The sequence below is a fragment of the Ictalurus punctatus genome, chromosome 23 (genome assembly GCF_001660625.3).
Source record: "Ictalurus punctatus breed USDA103 chromosome 23, Coco_2.0, whole genome shotgun sequence".
In the NCBI taxonomy this organism is placed as follows: domain Eukaryota; kingdom Metazoa; phylum Chordata; class Actinopteri; order Siluriformes; family Ictaluridae; genus Ictalurus; species Ictalurus punctatus.
The window spans coordinates 9,637,261-9,657,500 of record NC_030438.2 but is presented as its reverse complement, the minus strand read 5'-3'; the positions used below and the strand labels follow the sequence as shown (position 1 = coordinate 9,657,500).

Genomic DNA, 20,240 nt, shown 5'->3' with positions numbered 1-20,240 from the left:
GGAGGAGATGGAGGTGGAGCTGGTGGAGGAGATGGAGGTGGAGGTAGTGGAGGAGGTGGAGATGGAGGTAGTGGAGGAGGAGGAGGAGGTGGAGATGGAGGAGGAGATGGAGGTAGTGGAGATGGAGGAGGAGGTGGAGATGGAGATGGAGGAGGAGATGGAGGAGGAGATGGCGGTGGAGATGGAGGAGGAGATGGAGGTAGTGGAGATGGAGGAGGAGGTGGAGATGGAGATGGAGGAGGAGATGGAGGAGGAGATGGAGGAGGAGATGGCGGTGGAGATGGAGGAGGAGATGGAGGTAGTGGAGATGGAGGAGGAGGTGGAGATGGAGATGGAGGAGGAGATGGAGGAGGAGGTGGAGATGGAGATGGAGGAGGAGATGGAGGAGGAGATGGAGGAGGAGATGGAGGAGGAGATGGCGGTGGAGATGGAGGAGGAGATGGCGGTGGAGATGGAGGAGGAGATGGCGGTGGAGATGGAGGAGGAGGAGATGGAGGTGGAGCTGGTGGAGGAGATGGAGGCAGTAAAATTAGCACCATGTGTAAGGAGTGTGTTAAGTGAAACGGTCCTGAGCGTTTGTAATGAACTCGACTCTGGACGGTTTTCAGGAAGCATTTTCTGTTCATAATTGAGCAACAGGAGTTTCTGAGGATTTCTGAGAATTCTGAGGTGTTTCTGTAGAATATTTCCGGTTATGAACTCTCGTGTTGAGGAACAGATTCCTATTGTAGTTTTCCACTCTTCCTCTCTGGTCTGGCCTCGGCGCTGTAGGTTTCCATTCTGCTCGGCTGTAACTCGACGCCCCGTGTCTGACGTCTGTAATCGAGTCCTCCTCCCTGACGCTGATTCAGCTCCTCCTCCGGTTCTCCAAGCATCTCTTATTGGCTTTCAGAGGAAAATATTACAAGCTCGGGATTTTGAAAACTTGTGCAGGAGTCCTGCAGCGAGTCAGCGATGCACGACAGGTTTTTATTTAAACTCGAGGAAAAAGAGGGTTGAGTTTTAATTTTATTCTAAAGATCATTATATAGAAATTAGAAGCAGTTATAAAGTCGAAGGATGAACGTACGGTTTATTAGAGAATATTCATCTCACTTTCTTTTGCAGCTTGGGGAAGAATTGAACATATTAAATGTCTTGTTACTATAAATGACATTTCTTAATCTTTGTTCTTTTTCCTAAGTGTGTGTAAGAGCCGTATCATACATCACGCGTGTACATAGTGTACGTGTCCCCTACATACAGTAGATGGTACGCTGGAGTCAGTGATGAAGAGGAAACAGCAGTGCGATTTTCATCCTCCTGTATTTATGCAAATTTTCACGTTACACAGAAGAAAACATTCTGAATGTAAATGATGAGAATAAACCAATACTAAAGAGCACATGATGATCGTCGCTCGTCTTTAGTTAATGGAAGTAAGGGCGGTTTTCCTTCAGTGTTAGGATGGAAGTGCTTGTGTATCTGGATCTACACGACTGTGAGCTCTTCAGTCCTGCTCCGCTTTGTCGTGTCTCTCGTGTAGGCGTATCACAAATAATGATAAGACAATGCACTTCTACAAGATAATGGAGGTGTCTACCGTCTTGGTGTTCTGAAAGCTGCTTCAACTTCATCACATACTCTGATTTCTAATTTCTGAAGACCGTAGATATGTAAAAAATGTGTTCTTACCGGCTCTTATGCAGTAATATCAGTTCTGGAATCAGAATGTAAATGTATGTAAATGTTAAACATCATTCAGTAATGATCTAATTGTGCCACACTCTCATGCTGAGCGCTTTACACCGACTGCAAATGCTTGTGCACCCAGGACAGAACGAAGACACAACACTTAAAATGCATTTATTTAATTATTTACTTAAAGTGGGATTTCACAGATCCGTTATTATTAGTGAAGATTAAAATGTACATTTTAGAAGAATATATATCAAACCAAAGAGAGACAGACAGAGAGAGTGAGGGAGTGAGACAGAGACGGACAGAGAGAGACACAGAGAGACAGTCAGACATTGAGAGAGTGAGAGAGAGACAGACTGACAGTGAGAGTGAGAGAGAGACAGACAGACAGAGAGAGACACAGAGAGACAGACAGACATTGAGAGAGTGAGAGAGAGACAGACTGACAGTGAGAGAGTGAGTGAGTGAATGAGAGAGAGAGCGTGAGAGAGAGACAAACAGACAGACAGAAAATGTACCTCGACTTTCCAATTCATTGACAAAAACAGAATTCCAAGCTCTTTAACATCTATCTATCTTTCTTTCTTTCTGTCAGCAGGGGATGTAAACCTTTGCACACAAATGTAGCGAAGACCTCTGGTTTGCGTTATAAAGAAGTTTAATGGGCGTGTCAGTTTGTTAGTCGATAAATAAATAATATACCAACACAGTTGTGTATAAGTGTGTCGAGCGGGATATTTCCATACGCAGCCGAGCGATGTTTCAGTTGTGTCCCTGTACGACTCGCTGTGGAGGAAGAGGAAATGTTTACGTTTACACCAGAAACTGCAGCATTGTAGGCAAATGTTTTGGAAGCATGCATGGTTGTTGTAGAGGACCGTGGTGTACATGCATTCGGAGGTTTGTAACGCTCATGTGGTAGAAATGTTTTTAATAAAAGCTCAGTGTAATGGTTTGGTGATGGTTTCAGTGAATCCAGTTTAAACTGGAGCGTTCTTTTGGGTTGAATAACGTGAACGTGCGGTTTGAAGATTCGGAATGTTTCTCCTCCTGGTTTGTCCCTCTGTGTAATCTCCAGGCAGCAGAGTGAAACATTAACGCGGTGTTTAAACCCAGACGAGGCTTTGTGTAATTACTGTGTTAAAGCTCTTGACCGAAGTGGACGTGCTTTGTGTGAAGACTGACGGAGTGAGTCATCTGCAGTACATTAACAGGAAGATTTCAGCTCTTCTGCTTCACTGATTTAAGCTTCAAGCAGTTGCTGAGATCTTCTCCTGATTCTGAATCCGAGTGTAACAGAGGAATCGGAGGAAAGCGAACTTCACAGGAAAGAGCAGACGGCATTGGTTTTTAGTCACACGAACAAACTCGGGTTTGTTGTCATGGTAACTTAACGTTCATCTTGGTTAAGACTCCCACTGGAGGGCTGGAAGATCTGTTCATCTTAGTCTCTACTGAATTGTCCTGATGAGAAACTGAGTCAGAGTCAGTGGAGCTGATGAAGAAACTCAGAATAATGAATTTGCATTAAAGCATGAAACTGACTGACAAGATCGAACCGAGCAGCTGATCTGCATGACTTTAGCCAATAGACCCTTATTTACATGTCATGGGGAAACGACACTTTTAGGTGTTTTTGATGTTGGAGGTGTTTGGTGTGTTGGAGGTGTTTTTGATGTTTAGGGGTGTTTGGTGTATTGGAGGTGGTGTTGGTGTGTTGGGGGGGTTTGGTGTGTTGGAAGTGTTTTTGATGTTTGGTGTGTTGGAGGTGTGTTTGATGTTTGGGGTGTTGGGTTTTTTTTTTAATGTTTGGTGTGTTGGAGGTGTTTTTGATGTTTGGGGTGTTGGGGGTGTTTGGTGTGTTGTAAGTGTGTTTGATGTTTGGGGTGTTGGGGGGGTTTGGTGTGTTGTAAGTGTGTTTGATGTTTGGGGTGTTGGAGGTGTTTTTGATGTTTGGGGTGTTGGGGGTGTTTGGTGTGTTGGTGTTTTTGATGTTTGGTGTGTTGGAGGTGTTTTTGATGTTTGGGGTGTTGGGGGGGGTTTGATGTTTGGGGTGTTGGGGGGGTTTGGTGTGTTGGAGGTGTTTTTGATGTTTGGTGTGTTGGAGGTGTTTTTGATGTTTGGGGTGTTGGGTTTTTTTTTGATGTTTGGGGTGTTGGGGGGGTTTGGTGTGTTGTAAGTGTGTTTGATGTTTGGGGTGTTGGGGGTGTTTGGTGTGTTGTAAGTGTGTTTGATGTTTGGGGTGTTGGGGGTGTTTGGTGTGTTGGAGGTGTTTTTGATGTTTGGGGTGTTGGGGGGGTTTGGTGTGTTGTAAGTGTGTTTGATGTTTGGGGTGTTGGAGGTGTTTTTGATGTTTGGGGTGTTGGGGGTGTTTGGTGTGTTGGAGGTGTGTTTGATGTTTGGTGTGTTGGAGGTGTGTTTGATGTTTGGTGTGTTGGAGGTGTTTTTGATGTTTGGTGTGTTGGAGGTGTTTTTGATGTTTGGGGTGTTGGAGGTGTGTTTGATGTTTGGTGTGTTGGAGGTGTTTTTGATGTTTGGGGTGTTGGAGGTGTTTTTGATGTTTGGTGTGTTGGAGGTGTTTTTGATGTTTGGGGTGTTGGGGGTGTTTGGTGTGTTGGAGGTGTTTTTGATGTTTGGTGTGTTGGAGGTGTTTTTGATGTTTGGGGTGTTGGGGGTGTTTGGTGTGTTGGAGGTGTTTTTGATGTTTGGGGTGTTGGAGGTGTTTTTGATGTTTGGGGTGTTGGGGGTGTTTGGTGTGTTGGAGGTGTTTTTGATGTTTGGGGTGTTGGAGGTGTTTTTGATGTTTGGGGTGTTGGGGGGGGTTTTGATGTTTGGGGTGTTGGGGGGGGTTTTGATGTTTGGGGTGTTGGGGGGTTTGGTGTGTTGGAGGTGTTTTTGATGTTTGGTGTGTTGGAGGTGTTTTTGATGTTTGGTGTGTTGGAGGTGTTTTTGATGTTTGGGGCGTTGGGTTTTTTTTTTGATGTTTGGGGTGTTGGGGGGGTTTGGTGTGTTGGAGGTGTTTTTGATGTTTGGTGTGTTGGAGGTGTGTTTGATGTTTGGGGTGTTGGAGGTGTTTTTGATGTTTGGGGTGTTGGAGGTGTTTTTGATGTTTGGTGTGTTGGAGGTGTGTTTGATGTTTGGGGTGTTGGAGGTGTTTTTGATGTTTGGGGTGTTAGGATGTTTGGTGTGTTGGAAGTGTGTTTTGATGTTTTGTGTATTGGAGGTGTTTTTGATGTTTGGTGTGTTGGAGGTGTTTTTGATGTTTGGTGTATTGGGGGGTGAGATGTGTTTGGTGTATTGGAGGTGTGTTTGATGTTTGGTGTATTGGAGGTGTTTTTGATGTTTGGGGTGTTTAGAGTGTTTGATATCCAGAGTTATTCGAGAGTTTTGTCTGAAGCACACAGTGGTGAAGAACTAAGATTCTCAGGAGTAAAATCTGGGGTTTGATTGTTTTTTGCGCTTCTTCTTCAGCTGTGTTTAATACCAGACTCTCTAATAAAAGCTAGTGATCTGCGATCTATATCCCTCCTGTATTTCTCTTATCTTGTTGCATCGTTGTCTGGAATCTTGCAGGTTACTGGACTCTCAGACTCTCAGTGATCGTGAAAAATATAACATGAGAACCTGTATGGACAGATTAGCGCTCTGTGTGGATCCTCGGTTCCACTGGGTTCAGTATCTGACACACAGATCTGTAGATTATTACACTGCACACACCCAGGAGCAGGTTCACGTTCAGAGAGGTCACATTCTGCCTTCCTGCGTGATGTTTTTTTTTTTTTTAAAGCTGACACTTAATCTGCATTTTTCTCTACTGTTTACAGATGTGTGGGTTTTTTCCTCTCATCGGGATCTGACTAGCTACTGCTGCGGCGGGGGGGGGGGGGGGGGGGGGTGGTTGGTGTTGGTGTTGTAGACTATGAGGAGGAACTTTCTGGTTTGTTGTGCTGGTGGTCAGAAAGGAAGTGTTCAAGTTTTACAGGCGATGGTGTTGATGTGTGAACATGACCGTAAAAGAACTTGAGTTTAACATTATGAAACAGTGTGAAGCTCCTGTCTGCTGAGATCTGACGTGAAAAATGCGAACATGAGCATGAACTGCAGCTCACGTGTGAAATTTGTGTTGTCACTATGTATAAAATTCATATTTGACAGATGTTTACTGTTGAGCACTTTGGCAACGATGGTCGTGGACAAACATTTACATTCAGAAAAAACTCCTAAGTGTCAGCACCACATTCAGACGGTCCACTCCTGATCTTGTCAGAACCTCCGTATCACATGATGACTGACCATCAGGATGTAGTTACACTTTATTCAGAGTATTGTTGTGTTTGAGCAGAATATCATTCAGTTTCGTGTAGATGTGTGTTCAGTGTTTATTCTGCTGAAGATTTGGTCTTTTCTTGGAGTGGCACGAACGTGTCACTTTCAGAGAATTGTGTTAGAACTCTAATGAAATTCTGCGTGTCTGTGATTTTGGAAGTTGTAATTATACTGCAACAGCAAAAAAATCGAAGATGTGGTACATGACACGTGTCCATGACACCTTGGACCATGATCCAGAAAAAGTTCTGTTTACAGAGCTGTTAGACGTGTGTGCGGTTCTACATTCTGGATTATTCTAATTTAGGGTTATGGCTTAGATTACTGTTAGCAGGTTTCCACTTTAGCTGGTTTTTATCTCTTATAATAATATAATAATATAGTACAGTATACTGTATTTAACAATGTGACTATCACAGTATACTAAAGTTTAAATAATTGAATGTATGTATTTTGCGTGCTGTATTTCATAACCGTATTATTACTCGTACTTGTGAAAGTGAACTGTGACTTTGAGCATCGCACTCCTCTTAAAATCAGAAAGAATACACTTTGGGCCATGCTGTTATAGGAAAATAATCCACAGCGTGTCATGGGATACGGCCCGATGTGATGCAGAGTCACTGTTACTGCCCTGAAGTTGGTTATTTTCCCATAACAGCACGTCCCCAAGTGTTTTATTCCTCGTCTACTGCAGTAATTTGTCAGTGATTACAAGTTTTATTTATTAAAGAATGAAACTTCGTACTTTTTAACCCCTTTAATGTTGTGGAACGTCAACAGAACTGGTGTCGCTTATGTTAAAGCAGCTATAAACGTTCCCTCACAGCCTCTGGTGTACACCGCGCCGTCCTCGTTTACAGTCCCGTGCGGCGGGGTGTGTTCGTTTACAGCTCAGTTAACCTGAAAATAAAGGTCAGAGGTTAAATTCCATGAATTCTTACCACAATGTACGTGAGCACATCCTCTAGAATGTAATGCCTTGAAAGTGGTGTAAAACAGGTTTTATTCCTGCGTGTGTAAATGGAGAGCAAGTGATGCGGTGTGAGATCTTGTGTGAAGTCTCCATGGTGCCATCCAGGAGCAGTCTAAAATAAAAACAAGAAATGAAGAAGAGAAAGGAAGCGTATTATGAGGTTTTCTGCCTTGGGGTTAGTGTCCGAGAGACTCGACAGCAGCTCGGAGAACAGATGTGTGCAGTTTCCTCTGATGTTTTGGCAGCTGGATAAGAAATGAGAAACATCATCTGAAAAACAAAAAACCATTCCCAGATGTTTTAAATAGTTTTTAAAGAGATAATAGTTATTAAAGAACATCCTGAAAACTGTGTGTTTGATCGTAGGAGAGCTCTGGCCCGGAGGTTGAGTGTTAGCCATGTCGCAGCAGGACCTAGTCACAGCCAGCACACTGCAACTGGTGGCCACAGACATGACTGAAATCATGGAGAACCTCGACACACGTGAGCTGGACATCGGAGAGGGCGAGGATGAGTTTGAAGGACCAGGAGCTAACAGTGCAGGTGAGCAGTCTAGCACAGGTTCTGTGTGGTACAGGTGCTAATCTCAGACATTTGTTCCATCTCAGTTCCAGTATGATGTAATAATGAAAGGTTCTTGCTGATTTGTTGTCTCTGTAGAAGCTCGTATCCCATTCTCTGTTATCTACAAGATGAAGGGATTTAAAGAACCGGAAGCTCAAGTGTTCCTCACGTCATTTCCCATTACTGCCAAAATCCTGGAGGTGGAGCGCTTTGCCTGTGCTCAGGACCGCTTCAACATTACCAATCAGAGGAGTGTGTCGAAGGTCTGTGTGTGTCTGTGTGTGTCTGTGTGTGTGTGTGTGTCTGTGTGTGTGTGTGTGTCTGTGTGTGTGTGTCTGTGTGTGTGTGTCTGTGTGTGTGTGTCTGTGTGTGTGTCTGTGTGTGTGTCTGTGTGTGTCTGTCTGTGTGTGTGTGTGTGTGTGTGTGTGTGTGTCTGTCTTTGGTATAATGTCACCAGCCTGTGATGTTACACATTATGCTCACATACATGCGTCTATGAAGCTGTAAAAGAGAAGCTGTGAGTTTTACTTTTATCTGCTCTCTCAGTCCATCCTCCTCCTCTTCCTCTTCCTCCTCCTTCTGCTGTACTCATTAAACAAGAGAAAGCAAAAGTGTGAAAACCTCACAGCCATATAAGTAATCACATCACGGTTTTTAAGCTTAAATCAGGCTACAAAGCGGTGACGCGTCATCTGTGGTGTGAACAACGCACTGCCTACGATCTGGTAATCTCAATAAGAGCTTCATGAACAGTTCAGTTATTTATTTCTTCAATAAATAAGCAATTATAGACGTCAACATAAAAGCTGTTGTACTGAGAATCCACCACACACTGACGACGTTACCATCCAGAAATGAGAAGAGTTGTACATTTTCCCCAAAATAGGGTATATAATAAAAATATTATGATATACTATATATATCTTTACAGAGGTTTTGATATAAAACCACGTGGCCGTAGGAAGAAAATTCGTTTCCTTGTGAGATCTGTTTTTAAATTTAACACTTATAAAAGATTTTATGAGGAGCAGAACCACGGGAAGAAAACACTTTCAAAAAAGATATTTTAACCTAAATTACTAATCAGCATCGATACCTAATATTTATAATACGTTTATGGCATTTGGCAAACACACTTATCCAGAGCAACTTACATTTATATCTTTATTTATTTATTTATTTATTTTAAATACAGCTGAGCAGTTGAGGGTTAAGGGCCTTGCTCAAGGGCCCAGCTTGGTGGTGCTGGGATTTGAACTCTCAACCTTCTGATCAGCAGTCCAACATTTTAACACATCTTCAACACTTCCACAGTGTTCAGGAAAGTGTTAGATGATGATAACGTATTGTGATACTGATCTCATCGTGTCATCACCCAGCCCTAAGCCTGAGCTATAAAACGAACATCAAGCTAACGTTTATAAGAAGATTTGTCCGTTTGTAAGGGAGTAGATTTTTGAGAACTCCTCAGGACTGATCGTCAATCAGCACTTCAGTGTTTTCGACTCGACGTCAGGGTTTTTATTCATAATGATTTCTCAGAATTACAGTTGAGTCAAATAAATGCCTTTCGGTGTTATTATTCTCAGAAACGTGACCTTTGATGTGGTGTCGTCTGCGTTTCAGAAACTTCCTGCAGTTTTCCGGATTGAGATGAGACACGGGAACTTCACCTGGATAGTGAAGCGGAAGGAGAAGCACTTCATGGAGCTGCACAGAGAGTTACGGACCTACAAAGCCTTCCTGAAGATTCCTATACCCACTCGCACGTGAGCTTAAAATGTCTCGGCCTGTCTTCTGAACGTTTCCGCAGAGTTTCCTGGTGCTGTTTGTGTTCACGTGTGTGTGTGTGTGTGTGTGTGTGTGTGTGTGTGTGTGTGTGTGTGTGTGTGTGTGTGTGTGTGTGTGTGTGTGTGTGGGCAGTCACACGGAGCGGAGGCAGACGGTCAGATACACACGACAGATGCCCACGTTACCGCGTGGCGGGGGAGACGAACTCGCGCGAGAGGAGCAAGTGTCCAGCCGGAAGGTCGGTTTAAATCCGACACACTTCACTTCTATTCATAGATCAATAATGAAATATTGTGAAACTGCTGTCAGGTTAAAAGTTTGTCCACCGTACCCCCCTCCCTCTCCCCCTCCCCCTTTCTAAAGCTGATTTACTGTAAATATTATTTAATGTGTTCAGTATGACTCAGATTAGGTCTGGGGAAAACAATAGGGTTTTAAGGCAGAAATATCTTCCAGTTGGTTTTGCGTTATGTTTTGGATTGTTGTCTTGTTGCAGTAAAACTCATCATTTTTTACTTTTTGGTATTATATTTATTTGTAGATAAATTATAAAATATATTTTACATTTGTCTTTTTTTCCCCCCAATGTAAAGCCACAGTGGGCTAAAACTTTTGCACCCAATTGTAAATCAATGCAGGCAATATTTACACGGTGGCTTAACCAATTGTTATAGCCCAGGTTCATTATTTTACACTGAATAATATGTCCTCATTTGCATAATTTTATTAGTCATGTGATGTGACGTGTTTTAACAGCGCCAGCTCGAGGATTATTTAAACAAGCTGCTGAAAATGCCTCTGTACAGAAACTACCATGCCACCGTGAGTCCTGCCTTCACATCTGGAATATCTGCCACACTGATGTGTTTATATAGTACACACAAACCGCACTAACTCATGTGTATACGCGTGTGACCTAACTCATCATTTTTGTTTTTTTCGATATTAGATGGAGTTCATTGAAGCGAGTCAGCTGTCCTTCATTCATGATTTGGGACCAAAAGGCTTGTAAGATAATTTTTTTGTTTTTATTGTGTTGATTAATACTGAACGCATGACGTTTCAGCTGTAGATGTGTGGTGTGTTCTCCATTTCCTGTTCAGAGAGGGCATGGTGTATAAAAGGTCAGGAGGTCACCGGATTCCTGGACTCAACTGCTGCGGCCACAGTAAAGTCTGTTACCGCTGGTCCAAACGGTCAGACATGAAACTTTATTTATTTATTTATTTATTTATTTATTTATTTATTTATTTACATATTAACTGTGTTTATGCTCTAAATTATAGCACAGTATTCATTATAATGCTGAACGCTAACGGCTAGTCGCAAATTATCAGTAAGTTTAAGAACAAAAAAAGTTTAATGTTGTAATAGTAATAACTTCAATTAATATAAGAATTATTCTGTAACGAATATAAATCATATAATAATGAACATCCTATAATAAGTTATTCTTCTTATTATTATTAATTTCAGTAATTAACAATAAATTCACTACAAAAAGTTTTTTTTTAGGAGATTAAACATTTTTTCAGATTTAGAGTAATGAGGTCAAAATGGTTGCAAATTTTAACAAACAGGTTAGAATTATTTCTGATTTTATTTATCAACTTTATCTGGATTTAATGTGTTTTATATTTCCAGTGCTCCGGTGGATTTGTGTTTTTTCATTTTTGTCATAAAAAAAGTCGTTCAACAAAATTAGTGCAGATTTTATATTTGTTTCTAAAGCGACAGTTTAAAAAAAAAAAAATTCCTGCATCACGCAATTTAACTCTGTGAGGTGTATACTGTATTGACTGTTTTCCGTGTGTGTGTGTGTGTGTGTGTGTGTGTGTATGTGTGTGTATGTGTGTGTGTGTATGTGTGTGTATGTGTGTGTATGTGTGTGTATGTGTGTGTATGTGTGTGTATGTGTGTGTATGTGTGTGTATGTGTGTGTATGTGTGTGTATGTGTGTGTGTGTGTATGTGTGTGTATGTGTATCTGTGTGTGTGTGTAGTTGGTTGGTGGTGAAAGATTCTTTCCTGCTCTACATGAAGCCCGACTCCGGCAGCATCTCCTTCGTCCTCCTGGTGGATAAAGAGTTCTGTGTGAAAATGGACTCTAAAGACACGGAGACAAAACACGGCATTCGCGTGGACAGTTTGTGCAGGTTCACAATTTACACCACACACACACACACACACACATGCCACACACACACACTCTGACAAATGTGTATTAATTAACAGCACACTTTTTATGTTAGAATGTGTTAAATGTGTGCTAAATTGAAAAAAAACTGGCAGTGCATTGTGTGTTAAATTATCTTTTAATCATAGTGTGAACCGTCATCAACTCACTCTTACATTATTAATGTTTTATTACTGTGCATGCAGAGACACACACACACACACACACACACACACACACACACACACACACAGCAGTGTTAATAATAACACACACCACATTGTTCTGCTCTGTGAGATTCTGATTGTTTGGATGAACAGAACCGGTGTGTGAGCTCTTATTACTTCTCCTCAGGAACCTGGTTCTAAAGTTCTCCAGTTTCCGTCACGCCCGCTGGTGGGGTCAGGCCATCGACGACTTTGTGCACAAATACGGCAGCGCCTTCCTCCAGGACCATCGCTTTGGTTCCTTCGCCAATGTGCAGGAGAACATCCCCTCCAAATGGTAATGGGAAACCACACAAAACCACACACGAAATAATAATTGCACTCTTTGATGAGATATGGAATAAGTTCATTTTAAAGCCAAAAAAAAGAGTAAGGAAGTAAAGGTGTTTTTATATAAATGTTATTAAAAGCACCAGGATTCATTTTTAGTTATTTGTTTTTAGGAAAAGATGATTACTCAAAGGTTTCATTGGATAGTTGAGGCTTTTCAGGTCCTTTTCAAAGGTTCTCTCAGACACTCAAACCTTCAGTGTTATAGATTTGACCTTTTCTCTCAGACTGTATTATTTACAGGTACTGTATAACTTGCGAGTAAGGTAAGACTTTAGAAATGAAGCACAGTTACTTAAAGCAGTGTGATGCTGGAGAGGCGCTCGTTGTGGTTCTGCTGGATAGTTTGTGCAGTAACCTGAGAGAACCGAAGTGAAAGTGATCCAGCGGTGCTGCTCCTGCACTGACCCACGCAGGAACATGATCACGAGACACCGGCACTGAAACACACACACTCCTCCTGACTGAGCTCGCCGAGACAGTGGAGTTTCTTTATGTCCCGCTCTTCGACCTTAAACACCTTTACATTTTTGCTAGCAAGCTGTTTGCACACAACACCACAGCACCAACCATTTACAGCACCACGAGCATGAATATTTAAAAGACACACCTATTACAGGAACGATGACACTGCTGCTTCTGTCGATCCAGACAATAAATCCTGAAAAAACAGAATCAAGGATCTTTTATTTACCCCTGATTATATGATTGTGGTTGTTGTGAACAGATGTGGTGTATTACAGATGTAATTGTGTTGTGTGTTTCAGGTATGTGAACGGTAAAACGTACATGGAGGACGTAGCTACAGCACTGGAGGCAGCTGAGGAGGAGATCTTCATCACAGACTGGTGGTAAGTGTGAACAGAACATAACTGACTATGGCTCAGGCTCAATAATATAATAATAATATAATACTACTACTACTACTACTACTACTAATAATAAGTATAATAATAATAATAATAATAATAATATGGCTCAATTAGATGTCTGATATAAATACACATCAATAAATGAAAGGTGCTCATAATATCCCATAGTGTAATTCACAAGGAATTTCATTAAAATGTTAAAATAATCAAAATCAAAATCTAACATTGCAACTCAGACAAGGAGATGAGGAGAAGATAGTGTTTTGTGTGTAGAGCAGAAAACATCAAGACACACACACACACACACGGAGGACAGAACAGTGGTCAGATCCTCTTTCAGTAAGAAGTCAGGTTTACGGTTACACATCTGTAAGTCGATAAATCCTCCACTCTGTGTTTCTACAGACCCTGTATTATTATTATTATTATTATTATTATTATTATTATTATTATTATTATTATTATTATTACTACTATTATTATTATTTGTAGTAGCAGTATTTGGGCAGAAGACAGAATGTGCAGTATATGTGCATCATGTAGTACATCACTAACCAAAAAAAACAATTTGTGAAAGTAAATAAAGTGAAGTTATTTCTGCAGAAGAACATGCACAGGTTTTCAACAAGTCCATTTTGTTAACTGGTTTTAGGTAGAAATAAATAAATAAAACAAACACTATAAAACAGTCTTTTTAAGTCTGACTAAAATGAACATAAACTTGTCCATAAAGTTCTTGTATCCCATCAACCTATAAATATTTCACATTTAAAATATAAACTTATTTAATTTTTATATATATTCAGGTCATTTTTGTATATAAAATGTAAAGATTTTTTTAAATAATTAAAACAAATGGTTTTATTTCCAATCATTTATTTATTTGTTTGTTTGTTTGATTGTTTGCAGTAAATGTATTTTAAAAGGTCTTATATTAAGGGTTCTTAGGCTTTTAAAGTGTTCTAGCGCTGGTTCTGGTTGTAGAGTGTGAGCAGATCTCTCTGGTGTCGGGTTCGCCAACCTTTTAAAGGAAAAACTGGAGAAACGTACATTTTTTAATATATATTTATTTTAAATGAAAATGTATTTCTTAATAAATTTATTCCAGAATTCTTTAATGATGAATGTATGTATTGATGTTTTATTGATTTTTAATTGTGTGCCATGAAATGATGTTTTAATAAACATGAACTTGAAGGAACTCGTCCTTTATTTCTAAGAATGGACTGAAACTGGGAATGTCAGATGAATATTTCTGGTCGTTTCTGATCTCGCTGTGTGACGTTTACAGGCTGAGTCCGGAGATTTTCCTCAAAAGGCCAGTTGTTGAAGGAAATCGCTGGCGTCTGGACTGCATTCTTAAACGCAAAGCTGTGAGTATTTACTGCAGATTTTCTCTCTTAAAGCTACAGCTCATGATCCAGATCTGACTCTTCTCAAGGTTCCATTCACCTCATTAATATTAATATATCCTGTATATTGCTGCAAGTAATAAAGTAAATGTGTTTAATGCGATCATTTCAAATATGAAAACGCTCCTGGACTGAGTTTGAGTTTATCCTGAACATCCAGTGAGAGATTATTCATAGATTATTTCCTATTGTAAATCTACAAATTTATTCACTAATATGACTAGGTTTATTTAAAAAAAATCAATCAGTCAATTAATTAATTACTTTTCCAAGCTGGAAAGCTTCCTGTTGCCCGGGTCAGTGTTTAGGGGTTAGGATTAGGGATTATGGTTAGTGGTAGGGGTTAGGGTTAGTGGGTAGGGATTAGGGTTAGTGGTGAGGGATAAGGGTTAGTGGATAGGGGTTTGGGTTAGTGGGTAGGGATTAGGGTTAGTGGGTAGGGATTAGGGTTAGTGGGTAGGGATTAGGGTTAGTGGGTAGGGATTAGGGTTAGTGGGTAGGGATTAGGGTTAGTGGGTAGGGATTATGGTTAGTGGTAGGGGTTAGGGTTAGTGGGTAGGGATTAGGGTTAGTGGGGAGGGATAAGGGTTAGTGGATAGGGGTTTGGGTTAGTGGGTAGGGATTAGGGTTAGTGGGTAGGGATTAGGGTTAGTGGGTAGGGGTTTGGGTTAGTGGGTAGGGATTAGGGTTAGTGGGTAGGGATTAGGGTTAGTGGGTAGGGGGTTGGGTTAGTGGGTAGGGATTAGGGTTAGTGGGTAGGGATTAGGGTTAGTGGGTAGGGGGTTGGGTTAGTGGTTACGGATTAGGGTTAGTGGGTAGGGGGTTGGGTTAGTGGGTATGGATTAGGGTTAGTGGGTAGGGATTAGGGTTAGTGGGTAGGGATTAGGGTTAGTGGGTAGGGGGTTGGGTTAGTGGGTAGGGGGTTGGGTTAGTGGGTAGGGATTAGGGTTAGTGGGTAGGGGTTAGGGTTAGTGGGTACGGATTAGGGTTAGTGGGTACGGATAAGGGTTAGTGGGTACGGATAAGGGTTAGTGGGTAGGGGGTTGGGTTAGTGGGTACGGATTAGGGTTAGTGGGTAGGGGTTAGGGTTAGTGGGTACGGATTAGGGTTAGGGTTAGTGGGTAGGGGTTAGGGTTAGTGGGTAGGGATTAGGGTTAGTGGGTAGGGGTTAGTGGGTAGGGATTAGGGTTAGTGGGTAGGGGGTTAGGGTTAGTGGGTAGGGATTAGGGTTAGTGGGTAGGGGTTAGGGTTAGTGGGTAGGGGTTAGGGTTAGTGGGTAGGGGTTAGGGTTAGTGGGTACGGATTAGGGTTAGTGGGTAGGGATTAGGGTTAGTGGGTAGGGATTAGGGTTAGTGGGTAGGGGTTAGGGTTAGTGGGTAGGGGTTAGGGTTAGGTTTGAGGGTTCAGTACAGTTCACTGTATTTGTAAGGGTTCATTAACTCGGTTTGTTTATTTAGCGTTAGTGATTTGATCATTTGGAGATTTTTAGCATTGTGACTCTCGGCTTTCTGGTTTGCAGCAAAAAGGAGTTCGGATATTTGTTCTGCTCTATAAGGAAGTGGAGCTCGCGCTCGGGATCAACAGTGAATACAGCAAGAGGACGCTGCACCAGCTTCACCCCAACATCAAGGTAAAATCTGAGAGGAGGGAAATGAAGCACAGGATGAAAACAGAATGTACGAGTATGATTTTATTTTGATTCTGCAGGTGATGCGACATCCTGACCATGTCTCCTCCTCCGTCTATCTGTGGGCTCATCATGAGAAGCTTGTGGTAATCGACCAATCTGTGGCGTTTGTGGGTGGGATTGATTTGGCGTACGGGCGCTGGGACGATCGAGAACACCGGCTAACGGACGTGGGGAGCGTGACGAGAACCCTCAACACGTCTGCAGAGGTGAAGGAGCTGTTTAATAAACATGTGAAAGTTTTCTGTAAGGAGATGTTTATGTAACATGTATGGAAGGAGTCTCCAGTGTCAGTGCTGTGTAACAGTCAGAGGTAAAGCTGTAACTTTAAGATTTCCACATCTTCTGGTCAGAGGAGTTTACACTTCTTTACTGTTTAAAATTTTGTCTTATTAACTCTAGGCAAGAGAATAAAGAGAGACTGGTGAGGGAGCGACTGTTCATAACTGTTTATAGGTGTTTATAGGTGTTTATAGGTGTTTATAAAAATGAGTGCTCCACAAGATTAAATATAACATTAATCAGAATAAAAGTATGATGTGTCCCTTTTTAATAAATAAATAATGTGTAGTTGTTGTTAAGTTACTGTGGTGTAAGAGGAGTAACACACTCGGGGACGTGCTGTTGAAGGAAAATAATCAAATGCAGGAGGGTAACAGTGACTCGGCTTCATCACCCCATCCTGTCGTGGATTATTTTCCTGTAACAGCACCACACAGTGGTTTATTGTGGACTGACCTCACTCTGTGTGTATTTTAGAACGTAACGGAAGCGTCTCTCTCCATGGCGTCTCCTTCAAACGGTCCAGTACAGAGTAACGGCAAAAACTCCGGCAGGGATTTGGAAGATCAGCCCAAGCTCCGAGGTCATGGGAAAACCAGGAAAAGTCGCTTTAGTATCAGGAAACGCCTGCAGAGACACGGGCTGGTGCACGGCGACAGTGTGAGCAGCGCCGAGAGCTCCGAGGAAAGTGAGTTCAGAATGATAATAAACCAATCATCAGTTATTGATCGTGTTCTGTGTCCAGCTTGAGAGCGAGTCCGTGTTTATATCGTGCTGAAACTGTTGCAGAACAATTTTACTAACATCACTTTTTGGTATTAAATATTTTCATTTGTATTCTTTAATTTAACAAAAGGAAAAGAAAGCTGGCTTTTGACACCGTGTTCTTTTGGGCCCTGTGTTTTGTGTTATTTTATTTTATTTTATTTTATTTTATTTTATTTTATTTTATTTTATTTTGTATTTTTAAAATTTGCTTTATTTTTTAGAGCTGGTACTGATCCAATACCCAGGATCGGTATCGGGCCGATACCAATAGAAATAGTAGATCGGATATCTGAGAGAGGAAAAAAGAATGAATTTGATCGGATGGATAACAAGTGGAAAAGATTGGAATTGGATTTGGAAGATTATTTTTGAAACTGGAAATATTTACATAATTATATTTTTTAGGATTGATTTTTATTATATTTCTACCTTTTTATAATTTATTATATTTTCAATGTAAGTTGTGTTTTTAGCTTTGGATTTTTTAAAAGTATTTTTAAAAATCTTGGTAGTTTTTAAATAAAAAATAGATTGGACGGGTGTCTACAGTCAGATTCTCGAGGTTTCAGCAGCAGTACTGGTGGTAGGTAAGAAGGTGGCAGATATTTTTACATGGTTGCGTTTTTCCGCAGGTTTTTCTAACAGTATTTGCAGCAAACAGAATTTAATTCCACTGAAATGGATGGAGTTAAAAGTGCACATTCCCTCGTGTCTGTGTCAGGCTGGTGAGTGAAGCTCACTGAAGGTCCCGAGTGTTTCATCCCCGAGTGTTTCATCCCCGAGTGTTTCATCCCCGAGTGTTTCATCCCCGAGTGTTTCATCCCCGAGTGTTTCATCCCCGAGTGTTTCCTCCTGTGTGATTTAGTATTTATTCCAGTTCAGAATCTCAGAATCTTCTTCTTTGATTGCTCTGAACACTGTGATGTCATAGTTCCTATATTCTGCATACTGAATGCAAATAGATAAAAGGAAAATATCACTTTTGATTAACAATTAATATGCAAATCATTCAAATTCCTCCAGATAAAAATTAAAATAGTGAATATTACAACTGACAGAATCCAAAACTTGAGGATATTTTAAACAAAAAAGTTTAGGGTTATTAAAAATAATATTTATGTGACATTTGGATTATAAATATTTCAAATTCTATCAAAATAGTTTTTTTTATATATATTTTGTATATATTTTTCTATACATTTCTAACCCTAAAAGACATTATTATATTGTTCTTACTTTTTTATAATGAAGGAACATCCATAAACCCTTTGGTACTAAAAGTTCTACTGTAGGTCTCCATCATTTTGCCCGTCACCGCTTTAATGGTTCTTCATGAGTCTAAAATTTCTACTGTGAACCTTTTCTGAACCCTCTCTTGTAGGATTTGATATAAAACCTTTATGGGTTTCTCCAGATGTAGAAGAACCTTTTTTCTAAGAGTGTAAGGGTGTGAAAACTTTTGCACTTGATTCTACTAGCCGAGGGAGGTTTGAGTCCTCCAGTTGAATCGGAGGATTATACGTTGTGGTGTTCCCTGTTCTAGATCTGTGTGTGTGTTCTAGCACAGAGACGGTGAGTGGGAACTGCATGATTATGTTCCACTCGGTTCTGTGCTGAATTCTGTGGAATTTCCTGAAGATTCATCTCCCAGGCTTCATGTTTCCTCCATGTTTGATGTTTTGTTTGTTTTATTTCTGTCCTTTCTTTTCAGACGCAGAATCGGCTCAGGACCTGCAGGCCGACGTCATTGGTCTGATGGGGAACACGCGGTTCTGGCACGGCAAAGATTACTGTAACTTTGTGCACAAGGACTGGATCCAGCTGGACAAACCGTTCGATGGTTTGTTCAGTTCTTGTTTACTCAGAATTCACGTTTGGTTTAGATTGTGAGAAACGGTGTGTTAGCTGGTGTGTGAACTAGTTAATGTACGACTTTTTCAGATTTCATCGACAGACACATAACTCCCAGAATGCCATGGCACGACATCGCCTCGGTGGTTCACGGGAAAGCTGCGAGAGACGTCGCGAGGCACTTTATTCAGCGCTGGAATTTCACCAAGGTGATAAAAGCATCAGTGTATGTGTGTGTGTGTTTGTGAGACGACCTGATCCCAGTTTCCTGGTGTTGGATCACATTAAAGCTGATCTAAGGTCAGATTTCAGACACATTGGAAATTCTTGATGTGTGTAAACTCCATATTTTGGTCGAAGATAACAACCATGTCTCTAGAAACAGATTTTTTTAAAATTGTTGTAATTACATTATTTATGAATGAATTAATTATGGGTTCTGATGGTTTTGTTAAATACTTTTGGGAGAAATACTTTTCTTTTGTTAGGAGAATGATTATTGTTCGAGGAAAGGGAATTTTTTATTGAAGGGTGCCAATAATTCTGGACTTGACCATAGCTATGGAATTGATTCTGACACAGAAAGATTTTGAAAACATTTCAGTAACTAAAACACAGTCTTTGTTCTTTATCTCTTGTATATCTTGCGTATAGATCATGAAACCGAAGTACCGGTCATACCCGTACCTCCTCCCCAAATCCCACACCACCGCCACCGAGATCAAGCACCAGGTCCCGGGCTGCGTTCACACTAAAGTTCAGGTAACATTGCGAACTCGAATCACTGAGCTCTACACATTTCTACAGTAAGACTGTTGGTGAAGTGCGTCTGTCATCTGTGTGTCAGGTGTTACGATCTGCGTCTGATTGGTCCGCTGGTATAAAGTACCATGAAGAGTCCATCCACAACGCCTACGTCCACGTGATCGAGAACAGTAAACACTACATCTACATTGAGGTGAGCTGCAGTCTTCACGTTCCCATGACTCTCCGTGTGGGATTATTCATGTGTTACTGATCAGCTGACTGGCGTCTCTTTCAGAACCAGTTCTTTATAAGCTGCGCTGATAATAAGCTCGTCTACAATAAGATCGGAGACTCCATCGCTCAGAGGATCATCAAAGCCTACAGGTGAGCTGCTCAGGACACTTTACTAACACCTGCACGGCCCTGAGGACCAACACACAACGCCTCATGGTTTCATTAACAGTTACGTTTCCTGATGATCAAGTGGTCTGGGTTCTGTGTTGAATTGTAAATATTACAACAATATTACATAATCATGACTCGGAGTGCTGT

At 41.1% G+C, this 20,240-nt stretch overlaps 2 protein-coding genes across 4 annotated transcripts in view; both read left to right on the top strand.

Annotated features, from left to right (window-relative positions):
- pld1b (phospholipase D1b) overlaps positions 1-20,240 on the top strand; it is a 42,803-nt gene that overhangs the window by 15,330 nt on the left and 7,233 nt on the right. For all 3 annotated transcript variants that reach the window (XM_017453200.3, XM_017453202.3, XM_017453201.3), the window contains 19 exons: positions 7,349-7,525; positions 7,643-7,809; positions 9,173-9,315; positions 9,470-9,575; positions 10,094-10,159; positions 10,287-10,345; positions 10,441-10,533; positions 11,340-11,492; positions 11,867-12,016; positions 12,837-12,920; positions 14,233-14,314; positions 15,873-15,983; positions 16,061-16,249; positions 16,800-17,010; positions 18,802-18,930; positions 19,032-19,150; positions 19,596-19,703; positions 19,789-19,899; positions 19,984-20,072. In XM_017453200.3, coding sequence (XP_017308689.1) covers positions 7,381-7,525; positions 7,643-7,809; positions 9,173-9,315; positions 9,470-9,575; positions 10,094-10,159; positions 10,287-10,345; positions 10,441-10,533; positions 11,340-11,492; positions 11,867-12,016; positions 12,837-12,920; positions 14,233-14,314; positions 15,873-15,983; positions 16,061-16,249; positions 16,800-17,010; positions 18,802-18,930; positions 19,032-19,150; positions 19,596-19,703; positions 19,789-19,899; positions 19,984-20,072 — 2,315 coding nt within the window. In that variant the 5' untranslated portion in view covers positions 7,349-7,380. The remainder of the gene's footprint in view (positions 1-7,348; positions 7,526-7,642; positions 7,810-9,172; positions 9,316-9,469; positions 9,576-10,093; positions 10,160-10,286; positions 10,346-10,440; positions 10,534-11,339; positions 11,493-11,866; positions 12,017-12,836; positions 12,921-14,232; positions 14,315-15,872; positions 15,984-16,060; positions 16,250-16,799; positions 17,011-18,801; positions 18,931-19,031; positions 19,151-19,595; positions 19,704-19,788; positions 19,900-19,983; positions 20,073-20,240) is intronic.
- LOC128628997 (putative uncharacterized protein DDB_G0287113) lies at positions 264-3,599 on the top strand. Its single transcript, XM_053674866.1, has one exon. The coding sequence runs from the start codon at positions 269-271 to the stop codon at positions 626-628; it is 360 nt and encodes a 119-aa protein (XP_053530841.1). The 5' UTR covers positions 264-268; the 3' UTR covers positions 629-3,599.

What these genes read in the sequence shown, in the direction of transcription:
- LOC128628997 (XM_053674866.1), top strand. Translation starts at nt 269, where the DNA reads ATGGCGGTGGAGATGGAGGAGGAGATGGAGGTAGTGGAGATGGAGGAG.